Here is a 20601-nt window from a genome sequence, read left to right on the forward strand (position 1 = left end):
CCCCGCACCGAAATAGAACTCAGTGACTTATACAACGAGCTGATCCATCTAGTCTAGTGGGGGGGAGGTGCTGGTGCTGGGGTGTCTCTGGGGCATGTATCGCCTAAAAGCGTTGTAATTGGTTGGCTGGCTGGCTGGCTGGCTATGGCCGTAGGTGCCTTTCGCTATTTCGCTATTTATTTTGCCTTCTGCCGCCGTCACAACACATTAAACGCAATTATAGAAAGTCAATTGAGAAGCGGGGCGGCAAAAAACAAGAAAATTGTGTGCGCGGCGGGGGCGTTGAAAGGTTTGCGAAAAAAAAAGCCACCATCTCATCAACGTCAACAGCGCCCGACTTGGGTTACATACAAAAAGGAAATCGCAAAATACACACACACACATGAATACATTTTCGTCCTGGCAGTGGCAGGAGAGAGGAAGGACAACCGCAACACGTGCCTCTATTTTTCTCCATTTGTCCAGTTTGCGGGCGTTTTCTGTTCAACTTTACACTTGAAAAATAACAAGGTTCTTTAATATTTTATTTAAAAAATATTTTTTTGTATTTTGTGTTTGATTTTTTCAAGTGTACTTGGAGCTTCTACCCATTTAGGACCCCCGTATCCTGGCCATCTCATCGCTTTTTGCTAATTCCATTTGCATGCTGGGACGCCCTGCCGAGAACTTTCTATTAAAATCCTTTCCGCGCCGTGGGAGTGGACTAGATGGGGAGTAGTAGGGATAGGATAGGGAAAAGGACAGAATACGGATAGGGAAAGGATAAATTGAAAGAAAGATGCAAAGATTCAGATACTTGCCTAAGATTGCTTTCTGGCTATGGGTTTTAAACCGTTTTTAGTATAGCTTAAGGTATAGTTACTGGATATATAGTTATAGTATAGTTTGACTTTAGTATCAGATTAATTTAGGAAATATTTGGTATTTGGGTCTAGTATAGTTGTAGGATTTCAGTTTAGTTTATATAGTATAGGGATTAGTATATTATAGGACAGGTCACGGTAGTAATATGGATAGGACAGTATACTATAGTATAGGGAGTGCTTAGTATAGTTTACTATACTATAGTATAGGTCTTATATGCTCTAGTTATTCAGTTACTATACTATAGTATAGTATATAGTATGGGGAGTCTTATAATATAATATCTTATAATACTATATATCTAAATATAGTAATATTTTGTATAGTTTGGGATCTGGTGCAGTCTAGTTATTTAGTTTAGTTTAGAGAGAGTAGGAAGTGATTAGCATAGTATAGTATAGAGATTATAGAGAAGGGATATAATCTTATACTAAAGTGTAGGGAGTGTATAGGATAATAGTGATTAGTATAGATACAGTATACTATACTATAAAAGGGTAGTATGGTATAGTATTTCAGTTTAGTTGGGAGTGATTAGAGTGATTCGAATAGTGTAGAATGGGATATGATGGAATAATATACGATAGGATAGGGATAGGATAGTATTCCATAGTTGAGGAAGTGATTAGTGTAGTAGACTATATGTAGGTCTATGAATATAGATACTATTCATATATCTAAAGATACTAAATAAACTACTACAGTTTAGTCTAGTTATTCAGTTTAGTTTAGCCAGTGATTACTGTACTGAGCACAGCTTAGTGTGCAAAAATCCGTATCTATTCCTCCCTCACCTGCTCCCTCTGGGCCTTAGCCTGGTCCCTAATCCCCACCTGTATTTTTCCTCGCATTCAGTCCGCTTATCGAACTATCTGGCTGTTATTATTGTCATTTTCGCTTTCTACAGGTGTGTAGATTGTGTATTGTTGTTGCTATTGTTGCTCTGCTGCTAAATTGGATGACTAATGGGGGAATTTGTTGCTGTTGCTGTTGCTGTTGTGGCTATATAGCTATATAGCTGGCAGTTGTTTTTGTTCGCTATTTTTATAACTTTTGCCTTTTGCCTACGTTTTTAAGCCAAAAACAAGTTTCCAACTGTTTTTACTCGCTATTATTAATTGTTGTTGTTCAGTTCGGGTGCTGGGGCGTATCATACACCCAAATGAAAAATAAAAAAAAATAAAAAAACAATATCCAACAAAAGTTTTAGTTTTTAAATTTAATTTTTTCGGGTCTCTATTTATCTTTTTCTGTTTTTTTTTTGTGCCTGGACAAATAAAAACACTCTACTCTTGACTGATATGCGGATATGGAGAGATATGTACCTCTAAGATACATTCAGATTAGACAAATTTGTTTAGCTCCCAAGGTTGCTGTCGAGGAACCTTCCACTTTGCTTCTAATTTATCGATTTCGTTTCCATGTAATCGGATGTGCTTTAGAGACTAAATAGTCTTAGTCAAGGTTTCGATAGTTTCTGGTTTCTATTTTATATAGTTTTTGGCAATTGTTAAGATATAAGATATAAAACTAAGCATTATTAGTAATGATATAATGGGCTTCATGATTACTTGTTTATTTTTGATCGAAAAAAATCATTATTTTATACTAATAGTCTTATAGTATTCATAAAAGATCGAAAATTATACCATTATACCATCTTATTGAAGGATAATCTATAGGATAACTTGGTGGAATCGTAATTTCACTATAAATCTCTAAAATAAAATTGTTATTTTTATTTTTAGGTGAACAAGTAATTAGTTTTTCTTGATAAAAAAAATTAAATTTAGAAAATAACAGGGACTGCAATAATAATAATCTGTTTGATAATAAAACTCACAAATTAATAATTATTTAAAAATTAAAATAAATGATAAAAAAATTATAATAAAAAAATAAAGTTAAAAAAAATAATGAAAATTGGTCATCATTATCAAAAAAAAAAAAAACAAAAAATAAATAAAAATATTGAGTTATAATTGTAACTCTTTGATGATTTAAATTCAAAAATAATTATTATTTGATAATTTTTATTATAAAACTTATTATAATTAAGCTCCCTGACAAAAAGCATAAAGCATAATATTATATACATAATATTAAGTATACGCAGTGTATGCTCTTTAAGATCTGTGCCACGCCGCCCCATCCCTTCAATCTTAAATTGTGCATTTCGAGCGAAAAACATGCAAAGAAAAAAAAAAACGGAAAATATTGGATATGAAAAAAGTAAAGCAACGCTGTCGTCGCTGTTGATGTTGGCAGAGGCTGGCATAAATAAGAAAATCAGAAACTTGAAAAAGTACACGGCCGAGTTATGCGACAGAAATGTGGTTACACCCATTTTCCGCTCATGCCCCCGCCTCCTTTGCCTCAAGAGAACAAACATTCTCTTGTAAACTCGTCCATAAAATGCAGATAAGAAAAAGGAAGAAAAAAAAAAAGGATAAAACAACAATAACAATAACAAGAAGAAGACCTTCAGCAAATGTGCAGTTAGGCAACACTGTTGTGGCTGCTCTTCATACGGGACATGCCGCCGGTGTGTACACACACAATTTTTCTTCATGTCCTATTGTCTGTCTTATTACACAAAAATTTAAATATTTAAAATGAGATTTTTTTATGGGGCCACGCCCATTGCATTTTGTTTTATTTTTTGGGCGGAGAATAAGGTGACCGTTGTCTTGGTCTTTTTTTATGTTTTGTTCTGGTTTGGCAATTAAGTTGAAAATATTATTTTTCTTGGGATTTTTTGTATAACGGTTCTTTTTTGCTTTTTGCACATACTGGTGGGGTTTATATGGCCCTCTGCTGGTGTGGCAGTGTTGAGAAGCGCATTTATTGCTATTTTTTATTTATATTTCTAGCAGCAGTGTTGAAAAGAGCTTTTCTTTCTATCTAACTAGTTATCTATCTGTTTAGTTATCTGTAAGATGGTATTTCAATTGAAAAATTTAAAAAATAAATAGAAAATACTTGCTAGAAAGGTTATAATAAATATTAATTACACTATAAATCAATATAAATAAATATTAAAACTTGATGCTTTTGAGGTTATAGACTTGCTTGTTTTCCTTGGGCCATAATTCAAGCGACAAGTCCCTCATTCCGATTCATTAAACTGGCTTAGAGCACCTCACCCCATTAGTCCCAGCCTAGCTGCCTCGTCTGGCTTTGATTAATAATTGCAAAAAGCGTAATTAACGACTTTGAGAGAGCAGCTCCAGCATTAATTATGCATTTCTGTGAAATTTATTAATTTAATTTTCAACATTTTTTGTATAATTTGTGAAATTAATACTGATTCCAGATTCGAGTGATGGATTATGGTAATAGCCTTGCCAGCGGTTAGCTCTCTCCCTTTCTATTCCACTTTGATTGGCCACAAAAGGGGTGGATGGGTGGAGGGGTGGAGGAGGGGGCCAACTGTCAGCCCACATTCGCATCCAACGGATGGCGGCGCCAAACTTCTCCAGCAGCCCACTCTCGTGTGTCGCTCGGGTCTGAAGTGAAACTTGTCGTTCGCCCCCCTTGCAGCCACGCCCCTGGGGCTCTGTACTTTTGGCTGCCTCTGTGAGTCATAGTTTCTCGTGGGTTTGTTTGCTCGCAGATTGCATACCCTGGCCCCCTTGCTTAGAAGGGGCTTACTTAGTCAGTGAGTCATCGGTGGGATAAAATTTAGTTTAAGGGTTTTTCGCTAAAAATGTTTCTTAAAAAAATAAATTATATAATATTAAATACAAGATTTTAATTATTATTTCCTAAGAATTTATTTATTTTTCAACAAAAATTATATAATATTAAATACATATTTAAATCATTACTTATTACGAATTTATTTCTTTTCTGGGAATATATAATATTAAGATAATATTTTTTGCTTAAAACTAATTCCCGTAACTTTGGGAAATATTAGTCTTAAAGCTATTTTTTCCTTAGAAAAGTGTATCTTATTTCTAGTTGCTAACTCTAACTAGCTCCCCCCTTAATTTGTTGTTTGTGGTTTTCTTCTTCTTCCTCTCTATTAGTCATTGGCCATTCCATTCATTCCAAATTCCAAATGTTGCAACATAAAGTCACTTCTTGGACTTCTTGGCCTGGCCACCCCCTTGAATGGCTTATAGAACCAATGATGTCAGCAATCCCAAGGATACCCTACCCCCTGTAACCCCCCTTTGTCACACCCTCTCACCCTTAACCTAGCCCAATGTCATTGGGAGATTTTCCCAAAAAAAAAAAGGAGCTTGTGTTGTTTGGGTTTTCTGGTTTGGAAGGAAGAGTTGTTCTGTTTTGTCTGGCCCTTCTGCGAATTGGCAGTTATGAGAGTTCTTGCTTCTATTTTTGTGCCATTTTGCCATTTTTTTCTTCTGAAATTCCATAAACATTGGCTTGTTTTTATGTTTTTTTAGTGCCAGAAGCCTAGTGCCTGGTCTGCTTCTGTTTTTCTCTCATTTTTATGTTAATTTATGAACAATTTTCCCTTTTTTAAGGCCTTTATGGTCTGTCACTCAATTCCTCATTCCACTCTAGACCTTCTACTCTATTACCTCTTTTTCTATTTTTTTTTTTTTTTTATAAATATATACTAATATTACTATTTTTTGTAGTATTTTTTTGTACTATTTTTTGCAAAAAGTTCTCTAGAACTCCTTCCTGTCATGCCATATGCTTATAATTCCATTTGAATTTCACCTTTCTAGTCTAGGAACTTCCATTTCCTTTGAACTATTTTTGGGGGCAAACTTTCACGCCCCTTTTCATGGGCGTGGTATGGATTTTCTTCAAAAAAAAAAAATAAAGAACAGATCCCCCTTCTGCATTGGCTTCCTTTCGGGTCTTTGAACTTCTTCTCTTGCGTTTCTGCGACTCATAACATTAACTTTTGCCTTTTTTTTTGTATTTCGAGCTGTTTCTTATTCTTTTCGCCTCGACTTTATGGCCGTTGCCTGAAATGAAACACATTTCGTGCGTTTTATGCGTCCAACACGGCGTATGAGTAATATTTTGTGTTTTTATTGCGTATACGTCGTGTGGTCCGCTGTTCCTCTCTCATTCCTGACTTCCATTCAGAAATTATTTAAAAATTCTTTTTGGAAAAATTCAAAATTCCAATGCCAACGAGGCGTTTCAATTACACTAACTAGAACATGCCAGGCCAGGCCCTCCTCCTCTTGGCCCTCTGGTTGTTATGGCCATAATTCATATTGCATCGATTGATCCATATTTTATGGCCCAAAACACAAACAGAGTGCAGTGCAGTCCAATTGGAATTGAAACGGGGCTACCATAGCGTCCATAGAATGGAGGTGTGGGTGGTGGGTTGAATAATTCATCACTCAAGTGTCGCAGGACCCATAACTCACTCACAAGTCTGCCACTGCAAGTGGAATGTTCAAAACTTTCCTATCCTATAGCCAAGAAGGAACTGTTCAAGTAATCCAAGGGGATGGCTGATAACTTCCTAGAGTGGAAGGCTTTCGAGGAATGTTATCTCTCCGTTCGAGTGTCTGAACTCTGCTTATCAGGGCCAAGAAATAGAAAATAGGGGTTAATGATTAACATTTTATTTATTATTATAAATATATATATTTTATTTATATTTTTTTCTATTTATTTTTATTATTCTGTAATGAAATAATTAGAATAATCAGATGATTTTCAAACACCAAGTTGCCTCAGACTCTCAAAAGTCATTATTAATTGCTTAAATATTTGATATTTATTTTTATTTATATTTATTATTGTTTATTTTTATTATTCTCAAATTTAAACACAAAGTTGCCTCCGACTCTCAAGCCCTCTGACTTTTAAGGACATTTATGTTAATTAATGTTAATTGCTTAAATATTTGATTAGAGTTTATTTATATTTCTTAATTAGCTGAAAAGTCTGAAAATAAACGGAAAAATATCTTCCAAGCGACTGCAGTTTCTGGCCGCATTTGACCGAGATTTCTGTCCTCTCTCATGTGGTTGTTGGGGGACAAAGTCGAATTCGTGCCTCGCGTCTGGTCTGGTCTGGTTGGATTTTCTTTTTATTTTTTTCTAGAAACTAGCAGAGACCAGAGACCATAGACCACCGACAGAGATGGCAGCTCAATGGAATGCGAATCAATAATCTTAAAGCAAAGTTTTCATCTCGTTGGCTTGCTTGCTTGCAATTTTTGCTGCTCTGTCTCGTTTTTCCTTTCATTCCTCCTAATTTTATTTTATTTTCTTGTTTTATTTTTTATTTTTTCTACTGTTTGGTTGAATCAAATTGACACGCTTTCCCTTTTTCGCTTCATTTCCCGGCGCGATTTGCATTTAAATTACAATTGAAACCGAAACCCGATTGGATTTTCGGGGCTCTCTGGCTCTGTGGGATTAGTCTGAACTTTGAGACCCGAGGTTCGACCCCAGGTTCGATGCAAAAAATTTGATACTTTTTTGGAGGGAGAGGGAAATGGGAGGAAAATTTACAAAAAAGGGTTGGGAAATAAAAATATTAAATTGAAATTGATTGATGGCAACAGTATAGTATATTTCACTCGCTTCTGTATCATTTTTATTGATTTTATTTATTTTTATTGATTATTTAATTGGAGGGAGTGCCCCCCTTGGAGGGGATGAAAAACACCTTATCAGCCGACAAAATACATATTTTCCATCTGTCTGATATTTCTGATACTTTCCGACTTCGAGCTCTCGAGCAAGTGTCGTTGTTCCAGTTCTTCCCCGATTATGATGAGACTTTTGACGCACGCCCGAGAAAGAGACAATAGCTGAACTAAGGAAAGAGATGGCTAGCTAGCTGATGCTATTTATGTTGGATTGTTGCAGTTGTTGTTGTTTTTGGCATTCTTGTCGCTTCTCGAGACTGCAGCCGGAGTCTCCTATCTGGCATGAACTCTTCCTCCAACACTCCACTCCAGGGTGACCTCAATCGGAGTTATGAACGCTCTGTTGGGCGCCTACTACTACTATCACTCTCTTTCTCTTTTCAGCCGTACATTATGCGGCAGCTTCTTTAATATTTCATGTTTCTTGCATAGAACTTAGTAGGTGTTTTAGCTCTTTCTTTTCTCTTATTTCCTTCAGACTCCTAGACCTTTCAGGTCTTCCAGTCCCCCCACCTGAAGAGCCGCCCACTTCCGTCGGCTGTTGCCGTGCCAGCCCTGCCCCCGACACCCCCATCCCCTCCTCTATTATGCAATTCTACTCTTTGGCCTCCACTTCGTCTCGTTTATCGTGGCGTTCTCCTTCGGCTCTCCATTGGGTTACTTTAGGTCATTGCAGTTGACGTCGCCGCCGACTGCAGCGCCGGCTTCGTTACGCTTCTAATGGCCGCTTGAAGGACGCCGACGTCGCAGTGACTGAGGCAGTGGCAGAGTTATGTGTGCTGATGTTTATGTTTCTGTTGTTTTTGTTAGTTTGTTTTTGTTGTTTTTGTTGCCATTGTAGTTGTCATTCTATGGCCCCAGACTGAAAAAAAAAAACAAGAAAATACAAGCGACCTTTAAACGGTCGTCAACATTGCTGTTTACTTCAATACAAAGTCGTCTCGCTAGCCCAGCCTAGCCGCTTGGAAAATCGCAAACAAAGCAACAAAAAATTCTGAATTCTTAATTACAATGGGTTCTATAAGATTCTACGATTCGGAGGTTCTACGGTTCTGCGGTTCTATAGGATGGAACAAAATCAGAGAAATGTTATAGCCAGGAGCGATAAAAAGAGATATGAGATAAGAGTTATAAGATATAGGATATGAAATATATGAGAATAGAGGGGTTTTCGAATATTATTTCGCATTATATTAATTTAAATTATGAAATTGTATAATATAAGCCAAGTTAACAGAGATATAAGACATAAGAAGCAATAATAATAGAACTTCAATAATTTCTCCCCTCAAAAGTAGGGGTTTTCGAATGTATTCCTAATAATAAATTGTAAAATAAATGGTATAATATGAGATTTAAGAAACAACATAATTTTTCTCCTTAAAAGAAGAGGATTAAATTCCTAATAATAAATAAATATAATGAATTCTCATACCTCTCTTATAAGAAATATATATGTTTTAAAAACATAATCTCTGTTATAAGAATATTATGAGAACAGCCCATATTATAAGAAAATATCTAAGGTCTGTCCTTATATATTCCTTATATATTACTATGAGTAATATATCAGAGATATGATATACAATAACAGAGACATGATATATAAGAATCTATATGATATCTTTAATAGAATCTATATATCTATATCTATCTATATGACAGATAAGAAACGAAAAATGTCTTAAATTTCTAATAAACTCTTAAATATAAGACAATATATAGTGTCTCTAGTTAAAAGTAGGTGTTTTCCAATTAATTATATCACTTTCCTAATATATTTCCTTATAATATTCGGTAAAATAATCGAGATATGAGATATACGAATATATATGAGGTCTCTCCTTAAAAGAGGAGCCTTTATTTCCTAATAAATTCTGAAATATGTAATGTATATATAGCTTGCAGATTACAGAGTTATAAGATATAAGAAAGACTCCCCCTAGAATATTCTTTAAAAATTCCTTAAAAAGTCCCACCATCCTCTAGATTCTAGAAGGCATGTTGCAACCTCTATCGAATCTGTTGAAATCGTATATAGACCACTATATAATGAGATTAAATATACTATGTAGAGGCACTCATTCATCGTCCAATTTGGGGTTTTGTGCAATTTGCCAATTTGAGTGTGAGTGTGTCGCTTTTCAAATGCCCCGATCTTAATCTGCAAAGAGCACAACTTTCACCGAATGCTCAGCAAATTTCCCTTTAATTTCGTATTATTTTCGACGGTTTTTATGTTGTTTATTTCTGCTATTTTTTTTTCTGTTCATCACATTCAGTTTCTTTTCGCCATGAATTACATTTAATTTGCGATGATTTTGTTGCTATTTGCCACAGTTGCCACAGTGCTGCTGCCTCTTATGCCGCCTCTGCCGCCTCTGTTGCCTCTGTTGCTGTCGTCTTGTCAACTGCATGCAACATTTAACCGAAAACCAGCCGAAAGCAACTCTAAGAAAGAGATCAAAATGAATGTTCAAAGCAGATTGTTAGGAGGTTGTTTCGAGTGTGCTACATGGGGCAGGGGGCGGGAGAAAAGTGGGTGGACGCCACCCGCCACTGAATTTGTTTCTTTTTTTTTTTTGCCTTTTTTTTCATTACAGTCCATTCAGCCTCCCAAAAGCTTTCACAGATTCAAATAATCCACATGAGTTCCACAAGGCATAGTGAAAGGAAGACGAATCTTAGATACCCTACTAGCTACAGGGGGTTTCTATGAATAATTTCGGATAGTGCTAATAAATTATATAGAGTGATAGAGATGTTGTATCTTAAGGATCAAATAATTATTAGCCGAGTTATAGTGCTCTCTGGGTATTACTTACTACTTAGATTCTTCAAAAATACGAATCTAGGAAGACGAATCTTATATTACCTACCAGGTACTTATAATGGGGGCTTCTATAAATTATTTGAGATAGTGCTAAGAAGTACTATAGTTACACGATTCTTGGGAGTTTTTTGTTGTATCCTACCTACCTGACCTACCTATCCTACCTACCTACCTATCCTACCTACCTACCTATCCTTCCTACCTACCTACCTATCCTACCTACCTACCTATCCTACCTACCTACCTATCCTACCCTACCTGACAGTATCCTACCTATTTTATGTAGATTGATAGAGAATCTAAACGTGTGAGATCAGTAGATGGGATGAGTTATAGGTGTATTTAAGTATTTTTGCTAGACTACTGCCCAGAAACTCATTCTTCTTCAACATTATTTCCTTTAAAAAAAAGCATGTTACATAGAGAGCTAAATTAAAAATAAAACCCATCCATAGAAACTCAATAAGTAGCTGGCTTTCTAAAATTTTTTTTAGAAGATCGAACCGTATGGGGAAATGTGGGTGGCTGAATTGGGGGCTGAGCTGGTTGTTGCTTTTTAGCTCATTTATTTTGCCGGTCTGCCTCCGTCTAGCAGTTTGCTTGGAAAAACTCTCGAAAAAGCATGCTGCCACAGCAGATCCAGATCCGAGCAATTTAAATTTAAATTGCAATGGAAATTTCTCTTGATGGGATGGGTGGTGGTGGGTGCTGGGTGGTGGTGTGTGGTGGTGGTGCAGTTGGTCATTTATTGTTCATAGAGGCAGTGGCAGCGGAAAAGCTTAAAAAACTACTCTTCAAAAAGACTTTTTTTTTTGGTGTAATTGAATCTTGTTTTTTTGTTGCCTTGCAGCCTAAATTGCAACAATGCAACTGCCACTAGTCACTTGCCACTACCCACTAGCCACTCTATCAACAACAACAACAACAACCAACCAACAACAAAAACAATAAAGAAATCAGCTCATATTATTCCCCAATGAGAGAAATACTTGAGGGGGGGAGATGATTGGGGCGTAGTAGATTTTTCAATTGTTTTTGCTTTAATTGTTGTTGTTTTTATTGCACTTCTTACTAAAGATTGTTGTTGCTGGGTAGTGTTGTTTTTGTTGTTGGTTTATTGGCGTCATTGCAGTCGACTGCGACTGCGACGGCTACGGCGACTGCAACTGCAACTGCACTGCCTCAGTCGACGCCTCTTGAATGCAATCAAGTGTGCAATGCAATTACACAAATGAAAACAACAACAACAACAGCATAGCAACAACAACATCAGAAAATAAAACAACAACAATGCCAGAAGTAGAGAAACAATTAAAGCAACAACAAGTGCAACAACCACTCGATTTTTACAGTTTATATGCGACTTTCAGATACCCTAAACTTTACAAACTACAAATTAGGTTATAAAGTGGAAGCCATTGCTTAGAAATGAGACAAATTAACTAAAACTATTATTAAAACTTGGGATAATAGTAAAGTTTATTATAATAAAGGTATCTAAAATATCGATAGAGATATAGAAGATTGTAGATCAAAAAAATGATGGAAGAATCAAACCAATTTATCTTGAAACTATATTCTACTTGAAACTTTGTTTTATACCTACCAAATAAAAATAAACAAACTTATTTTTGAAACTATATTCTATGGTGAAAACTTATTGGGTAGAAAAAGGTAAAGGTATAGGCATATTATGTATGAAAACTTACACCTGACGGAGATTTTCTGAAACTATTTCCAATTCGATCAATACAAAAAAACTAAACCATACATATATCTTATAGGGACATAGGATATATCCTAAATAAGTTATATAAATTATATAAAACTTAGATATTTTGGATATTTTCTATCAGAAACTATTTTAAAATAGTTTAAACCCTTCAAAATTAAACCGGCCAAACCATTAAACTCATTAATAAAACTATATCTTATAGTGAAAACTTGTGTGGTAGGACTACTGACAAAATCTCAGATATTATGGTTTATTTTAATCTAAAATCTGTTCTCTACCTAACAAAAAAAAAAAAAATCAATCTGAAACTATAAATCTCTTATAATTCATTATCAAACTACACCCACTTACTAAAAACAAATAGGAAAATAAAACGAGTAATTTTTCAAGGGTATATGATAGTTCGCTATGGCCGACTCAGCCTTCCCGTTTTATCGCCATTGTTGCCACTGTTCGTTGCTTATTTTAGACATATTGTTGCCAAGCTGCCGAGGCACACAAATCAAAATGTGAAACGTGGGCTCAGAGTCGAGAGGGGGAGGAGGGTGGCGGCATAAGAGTAGCAACTTTTATTTTGTATTTTGAATTGCCAGCAACTCTAAACAAGAAAAGCACTCAAGCGTTGGTGTTGTTGTATGATTTATTGCATTTTCCATTTGGCGGAGCGTGGAAAATGTGAAAATCCCAACTTCCGATTGCCATTTTGAAGAGAGAGAGAGAGAGAGATGTGGTGTGTTTGGTGGCAACATGTTGCATGCAATGCCGTCTAATGGCTAATATGCTAGTCATAATGGCTAGTCATCGTTCAACATTATCGCGGCTAAGCTGGTATTAACGATCGATTTGTTAGATCGCCAGGAGAACCAGTCTACAACACGACTAAGATGGCCAAGATCCAGTAAGTTGCAGAACCTGAACAGCTCAGGAAGTGAGGTAGTCTCTGACTTGTAGATATTTTTTTCTAATTCCAATTCCAAAAGTCAGGATTAAGATTTGTAACTTTTATGTCAATTTTGAAGTCATTAAGTTAACAGTTCTCCCTTGGAATTTTTTGCGCGATTCCCACTGCATAAGTACAGCCCAAATCCCGTCCAACCGACCGAGGGACGCTGCCGCACAACGTACGGCTCGAATCTCGGAGATACATAGATCCGAGAAAAGTAGAAGTTTTAAGATTGTTACTGGAGCCAAGTGACAAGAATGATGGCAGTTCTGTTTCCTTAACCTTCTAAACTATACCTTCTAAATATACATGTTTTTTTCGAAGAATTCTTCGCTTCGGTTTCTCAATTCTCCGCTTTAAATCTTATAAGTCATGCCTGTAGAATCGATATGATCTGGAAGAAACTTCAGTTCTTATTCTAACAGAAACTATGACTCTGGCCAGTTGTTTGCTCTTGAGCTCGGCCTTGGCCTTCTTCAAGGATGTGGAGTCGGTGTCCTACAGCTTTCCGTTCATGGAGTTCGGAGTTCATGATCCCAGTGACCTATCACAAGAACACTATCATCCCGAGCCCATAGAGGTGATATATAAAAGAAGTGCAGCTGGCGGAGCAGGAGGAGCAGCGGGAATGCCTGGAATGCCGGGATCACCGGGAGCACTTGTCCCAGGTGGATGGAAGGGTGAAGGCAGATGGAAGGGAGGTAATGGAGGCAATGGTGGAGACGACGGGCAAGGCGGTCTAGGAGGCCAAGGCGGCGGTCCCCTTCTTCCAGGCGAAGGAGGTGATGGCATTATTCCGGTTGATCCCGATGGCTGGATTGTTTCGGAGGATCCGGAACAGACGCTAGTGGTTCCTTCACCAGCGTCTCCGGATGGGCGGCCTGGCCAGAGTGGAGGTCCAGGAGGGCCGACCAGGTGCGGTGGCGGAGGTGGTGGCGGTGGAGGCGCCTGGGAAGGTGGCCAAGCCGGAGCCGGAGGCAATGGTGGGGCAGGAGGATCTCCAGGATGTGCGGGAGGCAGTGGAGGACAAGGCGGAGCCGGAGCTGGAGCTAGATATGAATTTTTTGAATAAAGATTTAATTCAAGCGTTACTAGCCAAGTGTTACTAATTTTAATTTTTATAGATTAGTTTTAATTTACTTTTTTTTTTTATTTTTTATTTTTTTGTTTTTTATTTAGTTTTTAGGTTAGGATGAAGGTTTCTTTGTGAAAGCTGGTGTGTGGAATCATTTTTCTGTCTTTTTTATTTTAGAAAGGCGGCAGCTTGGTGTTGTGCTCCGCTTCTCTTCCTCTTCTCCTTTCTGCTTGCAACATACTGCTGCAATTTGTGGCGCGAGTGCCATTTTTGGCATTATCTCAACTTTTGGAGTCGCCAATGCACTGCCGCGCCAGTGGGCTGGTTGTGTATGCTAATGCTGCCTCACTGGCGTCGGGTGTTGAACATGCAACACAGGCCATCAAATATGCAACACCAGCTGCAAAAAGAGTTATATAAAATATTTCAATTATTATATCATTTTTATAAATCACATTTTTATTTACTATTATCTTATAAATTCAATTTTACATTTATTTTTATTTTTTTTTTTAAATTTGAATAATTTGAAAATTGTTATTATTTTCTCTCAGTGCACTGGCAACATCTTTAATTATGACGGCCAGTAGAAAGAAAAAGAAGAAGCAGTAGCAACACGAAAGCTTCTGGTAATTACTCTAGCCATCTCGCTCCCCCACTCTGCCGCTTTCTTCTCTCGGTGCTCTCCGTCTTCTTCTTCTTCTTGCATTTCATCGCAAACTTTCTCCGTTGTTCTCGCACGTTCTGCTGCCGTCGCCTGCTCCCATTGCGTTCTGATTGCACGTCGTTGAACGGGGGGAGGTGTGGGGGGTTCGAGGTAGCCAAGCAGAGGTCGCCGGCAACAATGTTGTTGTCGCTTTTGGAACCCGTTATTGTTGGTGTTTGTGTTGTGTGTGTCGTCAGTGTATGCACATAAGATTCATGTTTTTTTAGGTGCTACCTTTGTTGTTATTTACTGCCATCTCTTGTTGTTGTAGGTTGTTGTTGTTGTTTGTTGGCATCGTCAGGTGCGTTGACAAGTGGAAATGCTTGCCCGTGCATTGCTCTCATTGCGGCGACAAGTATTTATACAGCTACTGCCCCTGCCCCCGTCCCAGCACAGGCCACACCTTTCCAGCCCCTTTTCCAGTGTTGGTATTTTTCTTTATACCAGGGTGTATACACTGGAATTAATTTACCGTTATTAAACATATATTTTTGAAACACTTAAAAGGACACATTTGTTTAATATTTCAATAAAAAAATCATTTAATTTTTTCTTTAATTATTTTATTAAAAATAATCTCTTATTTTAATTTATTTTTCTTTTTGTTAAGTGATTGCTCCATTCTCCTTCCCTCCCGCCAGTGCTGCCTCCATTCAGTACTGCCCCCAACCAGTGTTGTCCCCGTTTTTCTCCTGCCCCTCTCTCTCTCTCTCTCTCGCTCCGCTCTCTGCCGTCCCTTGTTTATTGTTTGCGCCGATTAATCAGCACATTTAATATGCGGCAAACGCACTGCGGCAACAATAACACCCAACATTGGCAGCAGACCCGGACCCCTACCCGTACCCGGACCAAAAGCCAAAGCCGGAGTTCAGACGAGTTGGGTCCAAGCCAACTAACCTGTTGATTTCGAATGGATTTCCCTTACCACCCCTCCCACCTCTATGCTTGTTATTGTTTTTTTCACCTCTTTTTTTTCTTCCCTCTTTCCTCCTCCATTTTTTTTTTTTTGTGTTTTTCATTTAGCGCCTTTCCGCTTCCGTTTTGTAAATAATTTATTTTGAATTTCTCGCTGGTACATAATTATTTTCATTTTTCGCTTTGTTTGACTTCCGTTGCAAAGGTTTCTGGGGCTGCAATTTCCACAAAAGCGAACTCAAGAGCCTGTATTTGCATTTTTGGTTGAAACTAAAATAAAAAGGGTTAACCATAGTTGAGGTGGAAGGGTTCTTCAAAACTTTCTCTTAATTCAGGTACAGTCTCCAGGTACAGCTACTGACTCATTTTTCTGTAATTAATTCTATTCATTTATTCAAATGTCTATTCAAATGTTGCACAATTCCCATTTGTATGTTGAAATCGAAACACGTGGGCCTTAATTACAGTTTCTGTTGCGTAATGAGATTACTGTAATTACAAATTTATTGTGAGATCTTGTCTTTCAAACAGACTCCATTTTGGAAGCAAAGTCTCCACTTGGAGAATATTAATCAGAACTCTCCATAAAGAGTCCCAATAGACCATTAACCGATAACAGTTATCGGTTGAGCGATAGCAAAATATAAACATGTTGTGGAAACACTGGCTTAAGAACTTCTCCTCTCTAAAGTAAAATGGTGGCTCTCAAGGGATTCTCTGAAATTCAATTTATTAAATCAAATAGAAACTAAAATTTAGTCGGCAAAGCGAAATCGAAATTCGATTGCGAACTGGGGAGCTGGGAGCTGATCCGATGCATCATGCCTCCTCCCTACCTCTCTCCCCTCCCGCCAATCCAATCATTCAAAGCGACGTGACGCCCCCTTTTAGGTTCATGCACCCCCGCCTGGTTTACAGTCGGCTGAATCTTTTATGCAACAGACACAGAAATTGCACAGAAAAAAAAAAAAAGTCAGGCCAGCTAGGGTAGGGGGCAAGAGGCGGTGAAAACACAAATAGTAACCGCAGGCGGCAGCAGATTCGTTTTGTTTGCAAAAACTGCGTCACGTTGCAACTCTGACGCTGCTGCTGCTGCTGCTCCGAGTTTCTACATTTCTGTTGTTGTCTTTATTTTTTTCTATTTTCCGGTGCAGCAGTAGCAGTAGTCTGTTGTATAACTAGCTATTGGAGGGGCCGTGGGGCGAGTGGAGAGTAGTCCTTTCTAGGCCATTTGAATAGTAATTTCTTCGAGTGTAGTGGCCCAACTTGTTGCTGTTACGAGGACTTGCCACGTGAGCCTCTCGTTGTGCAAGAAGTCCTTGCCAGGAGCCAGCCTCCAGCCTCAGCAGAGGCTTCTGTAATTTTTGGACCCAACAACGTTCGATTCGACCTTCGCGGCGACCTTCATTGGCGCAGCTTAGTCCGCCTTTCCATTTCAATTTCGGTTTTCAACTTTGCGTTTAACATTTTTATTTTATTTTTTGCATAATTTATTGCATTTAGTTTCCATTCCATGCCACTTTCAGTTGCCTCAATGGTTGCTGCCATAAATTTCCCACCGCAGCTCCTGCCCGCCTATCGCGTGTGTCCTTAATTTGGGCTTTGATTGCCTGCCTGCCTTCCCGTTCTGCCATGTCCGGTTTTGGCTTTTCCCAGGACCTCCGCCCACCGCCCAGCGCCCAGCGCCCACGGCAGGACTTCCATATAATTGGGTCTTGGGTTATTTTTGTACCCCAAAACTGCCATTCATATCGAATGTCCTTTGACGCAGTTTATTAATTAAGTTATGCGATGCCAAGTCGCTACCAAGGCGACCGACCGCCTCCTTCTCCTATTCGGAAGCTACTTAACTGCTTCTATATTTAGGTGCTCCCAGCAGGATGGCTTTCAGGTAATCCGGACATGTGTGAGATGTGTGTTTTGTGTGGGAGAAAAGAGGATGTTATGGAAACTCAATCGTTTCCCTCCACAATAGAGTAGCCTTTCAGAATACATTTTCAGTTTTAACAAGTAAGATCATTCACTTTTTTGAGTTCCATCTAGCCTAGTTATAGAGATCTTGTGTTGCGAGCAAGATGAAAGTGCGAACCACGTCTTAGATATTTAAATATAGTGTTAGAATCCTAGGGCTATAAGCTAAGTTCGTTTCAATCTTAAGCTAGACTCTATTGTGGTCTAAAGAATAGAATCATGTACATAATTCAGTGCGATCCTGGCTGGCAGCCTTCCACCATGCCAGACTACCAAATTCCTCCGTGCAGCTTCTACTTTGGATATGGTATGTACAGTCACTTGTCAAGTCCACCCACACACACCTACACCTACCTCCATGCGACACCATGTCACTTAGTCACTTTGGTTATCTCCGCGTTATTGTTGTCCAAATGGCTTTCTTTTATTCAATTTTTGGTTCCTGCTTGGTTGGGGGGCGTTGACAACCAAGTCGTCAGTGCTGATGAGTGCACTGTTCTCTGTAGAGTCGGGGGCTTCTATATTCTATATAGTACATTGGCCAGAACGACCGACCGGTATATGGGCCAGAACGCAAAACAGGGAACAGTGCTCAGTTGCAAGTCAGCGACAAGGTAGCGAGGAAGCACCTCTTCCTCCTTTTTAAGAAAAACAAAAGAAAATTCTCCAAAAACAATCTATATAATGATATCCTTAGTTATAAGACGACTTCTTAGAAGAGGTACTCTATTTCACAACCATTTCATATCATTCCTTTCTAATCTCTTCAAAAACTTATCTTTCCAGAGTGCGATTGCGGTTGCGGGGACACTTACACCTTCAGCCACGGCCCTCCGACAGCTGCAGCTGGTGCAGGATCGGGATCGGGATCCGGTTCGGGATCAGGGACCAATAGCAGCCTCAAAACGGCACACACAAAGGTCGCCACCTCGGGGGGTCATGCCAATACGCAGCCCCCCAGCAAGAGGTCGAGCAGTGGGGCGGATGGCGACTACCAGTTGGTCCAGCACGAGGTGCTCTACTCCCTCTCGGCGGAGTATGAGGTTGGTATTAGTTTCTAGCTACAAGGGATCTGTTTTTCAAATCTTTTTGGTATAATTTTGTAGGTCCTGGAGTTCTTGGGACGAGGCACCTTCGGCCAGGTGGTCAAGTGCTGGAAGCGCGGCACCTCCGAAATCGTGGCCATTAAAATCCTGAAGAACCATCCCTCGTACGCACGCCAGGGCCAGATCGAAGTCTCGATTCTGTCGCGACTCAGCCAGGAGAATGCCGACGAGTTCAACTTTGTGCGGGCCTTCGAGTGCTTCCAGCACAAGAACCACACCTGTCTGGTCTTTGAAATGCTGGAGCAGAACCTCTATGACTTCCTCAAGCAGAACAAGTTCTCGCCACTCCCCCTTAAGTACATAAGGCCCATTCTGGAGCAGGTGAGATAGCTACTGATCTTAGATCTCAACTGACTGACATTCTATTCTATATCTTTTCCCTCCTATCCCTTTCAGGTATTGACTGCCCTGTTGAAGCTGAAGCAACTGGGCCTGATCCATGCCGATCTGAAGCCGGAGAACATTATGCTGGTGGATCCAGTGCGTCAGCCCTACCGCGTCAAGGTGATCGACTTCGGCAGCGCCTCCCATGTCAGCAAGACGGTGTGCAACACCTACCTGCAATCGCGCTACTACCGCGCTCCGGAAATCATTCTGGGCCTGCCCTTCTGCGAGGCCATTGACATGTGGTCGCTGGGCTGTGTGGTGGCGGAGCTCTTCCTCGGCTGGCCCCTGTATCCGGGCAGCTCCGAGTTCGACCAGATCCGATACATCTCGCAGACCCAGGGCCTGCCCACAGAGCACATGCTGAACAGCGCCTCGAAGACCTCGAAGTTCTTCTATCGCGACGTGGACTCCACGTATCCGTTCTGGCGTCTGAAGACCACCGAGGAGCACGAGGCGGAGACGAACACGAAGAGCAAGGAGGCGCGGAAGTACATCTTCAACTGTCTGGACGACATCGGGCAGGTGAATGTGCCCACAGACCTGGAGGGCGGGCAGTTGCTGGCCGAGAAGACCGATCGGCGGGAGTTCATTGATCTGCTGAAGCGGATGCTGACCATCGACCAGGAGCGCCGGCTCACGCCTGCCGAGGCACTCAACCACTCGTTCACGCGTCTCACCCATCTGGTGGACTATGTTTACTGCAACAACGTCAAGGCCTCCGTGCAGATGATGGAGGTGTGCCGGCGCGGAGATTTCCATACGTGAGTGTTCTTTGAAGAGATCTTTAAGAGATTATCCAGTAATGATTATCTTCCACCCCACCCCGACAGTGTCCAGCCGGCGTCCACTCTGGTGACCAACTTTGTGCCCTCGAGCACCGAGAACATGACCTTCACGATCAACAACCAGTTGACCAGCCAGGTGCAGCGTCTTGTTCGCGACGGCCGTCCCCTGGCCTACGAGGGCCTCTACCAGATCTACAACGGACGCAGCGTGGCCCGGCAGTATCCGCAGGCGCGCAACGATAGCTTCCAGCACCAGCTGGTATCGAACATCCTGTGCCCGCCCAGCTATCAGGCGATGCCCAGTCCCACTAAGCATGTGGTGGTCGGCAGTGCCACGATGCAGCCGCCGTTGCAGGTGCCGCCGCAGCAGTACGTGAATGTGCCGGTGCCGGTGTCCATGGTGGAGCCCACCTCCGGCCAGAGGATGCTGTTGACCAATCGGGTGCAGGCTAGTGGAGTGGCCTGGCCGCAAACCGGCCGGCAGATGGCCCTGGTGCCGTCGTGGCCCCAACAGGCGCCGGCCCACTCCCTCATCGTCGACTCGACGCCGCTCTTTAACGTGGAGGAGATCTATCCCAAGCACCACCTCAACTTGCCACGCAATGATCTCAAAAAGGAGTCGCCGGCTCATCATCTAGCGTGAGTATTCCACCAAGAATCTCTAAAGGATGAAA

General features: G+C 40.2%; 1 protein-coding gene across 3 annotated transcripts in view; it reads left to right on the forward strand.

Moving 5' to 3' along the window:
* The window catches only part of LOC6507387 (homeodomain-interacting protein kinase 2), a 42810-nt gene that overhangs the window by 15333 nt on the left and 6876 nt on the right, over window positions 1–20601 (forward strand). For 2 of the 3 annotated variants that reach the window (XM_044714538.1, XM_001956072.4), the window contains exons 3-6: window positions 18436–18692; window positions 18756–19076; window positions 19152–19903; window positions 19973–20566. In XM_044714538.1, coding sequence (XP_044570473.1) covers window positions 18436–18692; window positions 18756–19076; window positions 19152–19903; window positions 19973–20566 — 1924 coding nt within the window. Of the gene's footprint in view, window positions 1–18318; window positions 18371–18435; window positions 18693–18755; window positions 19077–19151; window positions 19904–19972; window positions 20567–20601 lie in introns of those variants that run through there. The other variant, XM_044714540.1, reaches the window with a different exon arrangement.

This window comes from Drosophila ananassae, chromosome 2R (genome assembly GCF_017639315.1).
Source record: "Drosophila ananassae strain 14024-0371.13 chromosome 2R, ASM1763931v2, whole genome shotgun sequence".
Classification (NCBI taxonomy): Eukaryota; Metazoa; Arthropoda; class Insecta; order Diptera; family Drosophilidae; genus Drosophila; species Drosophila ananassae.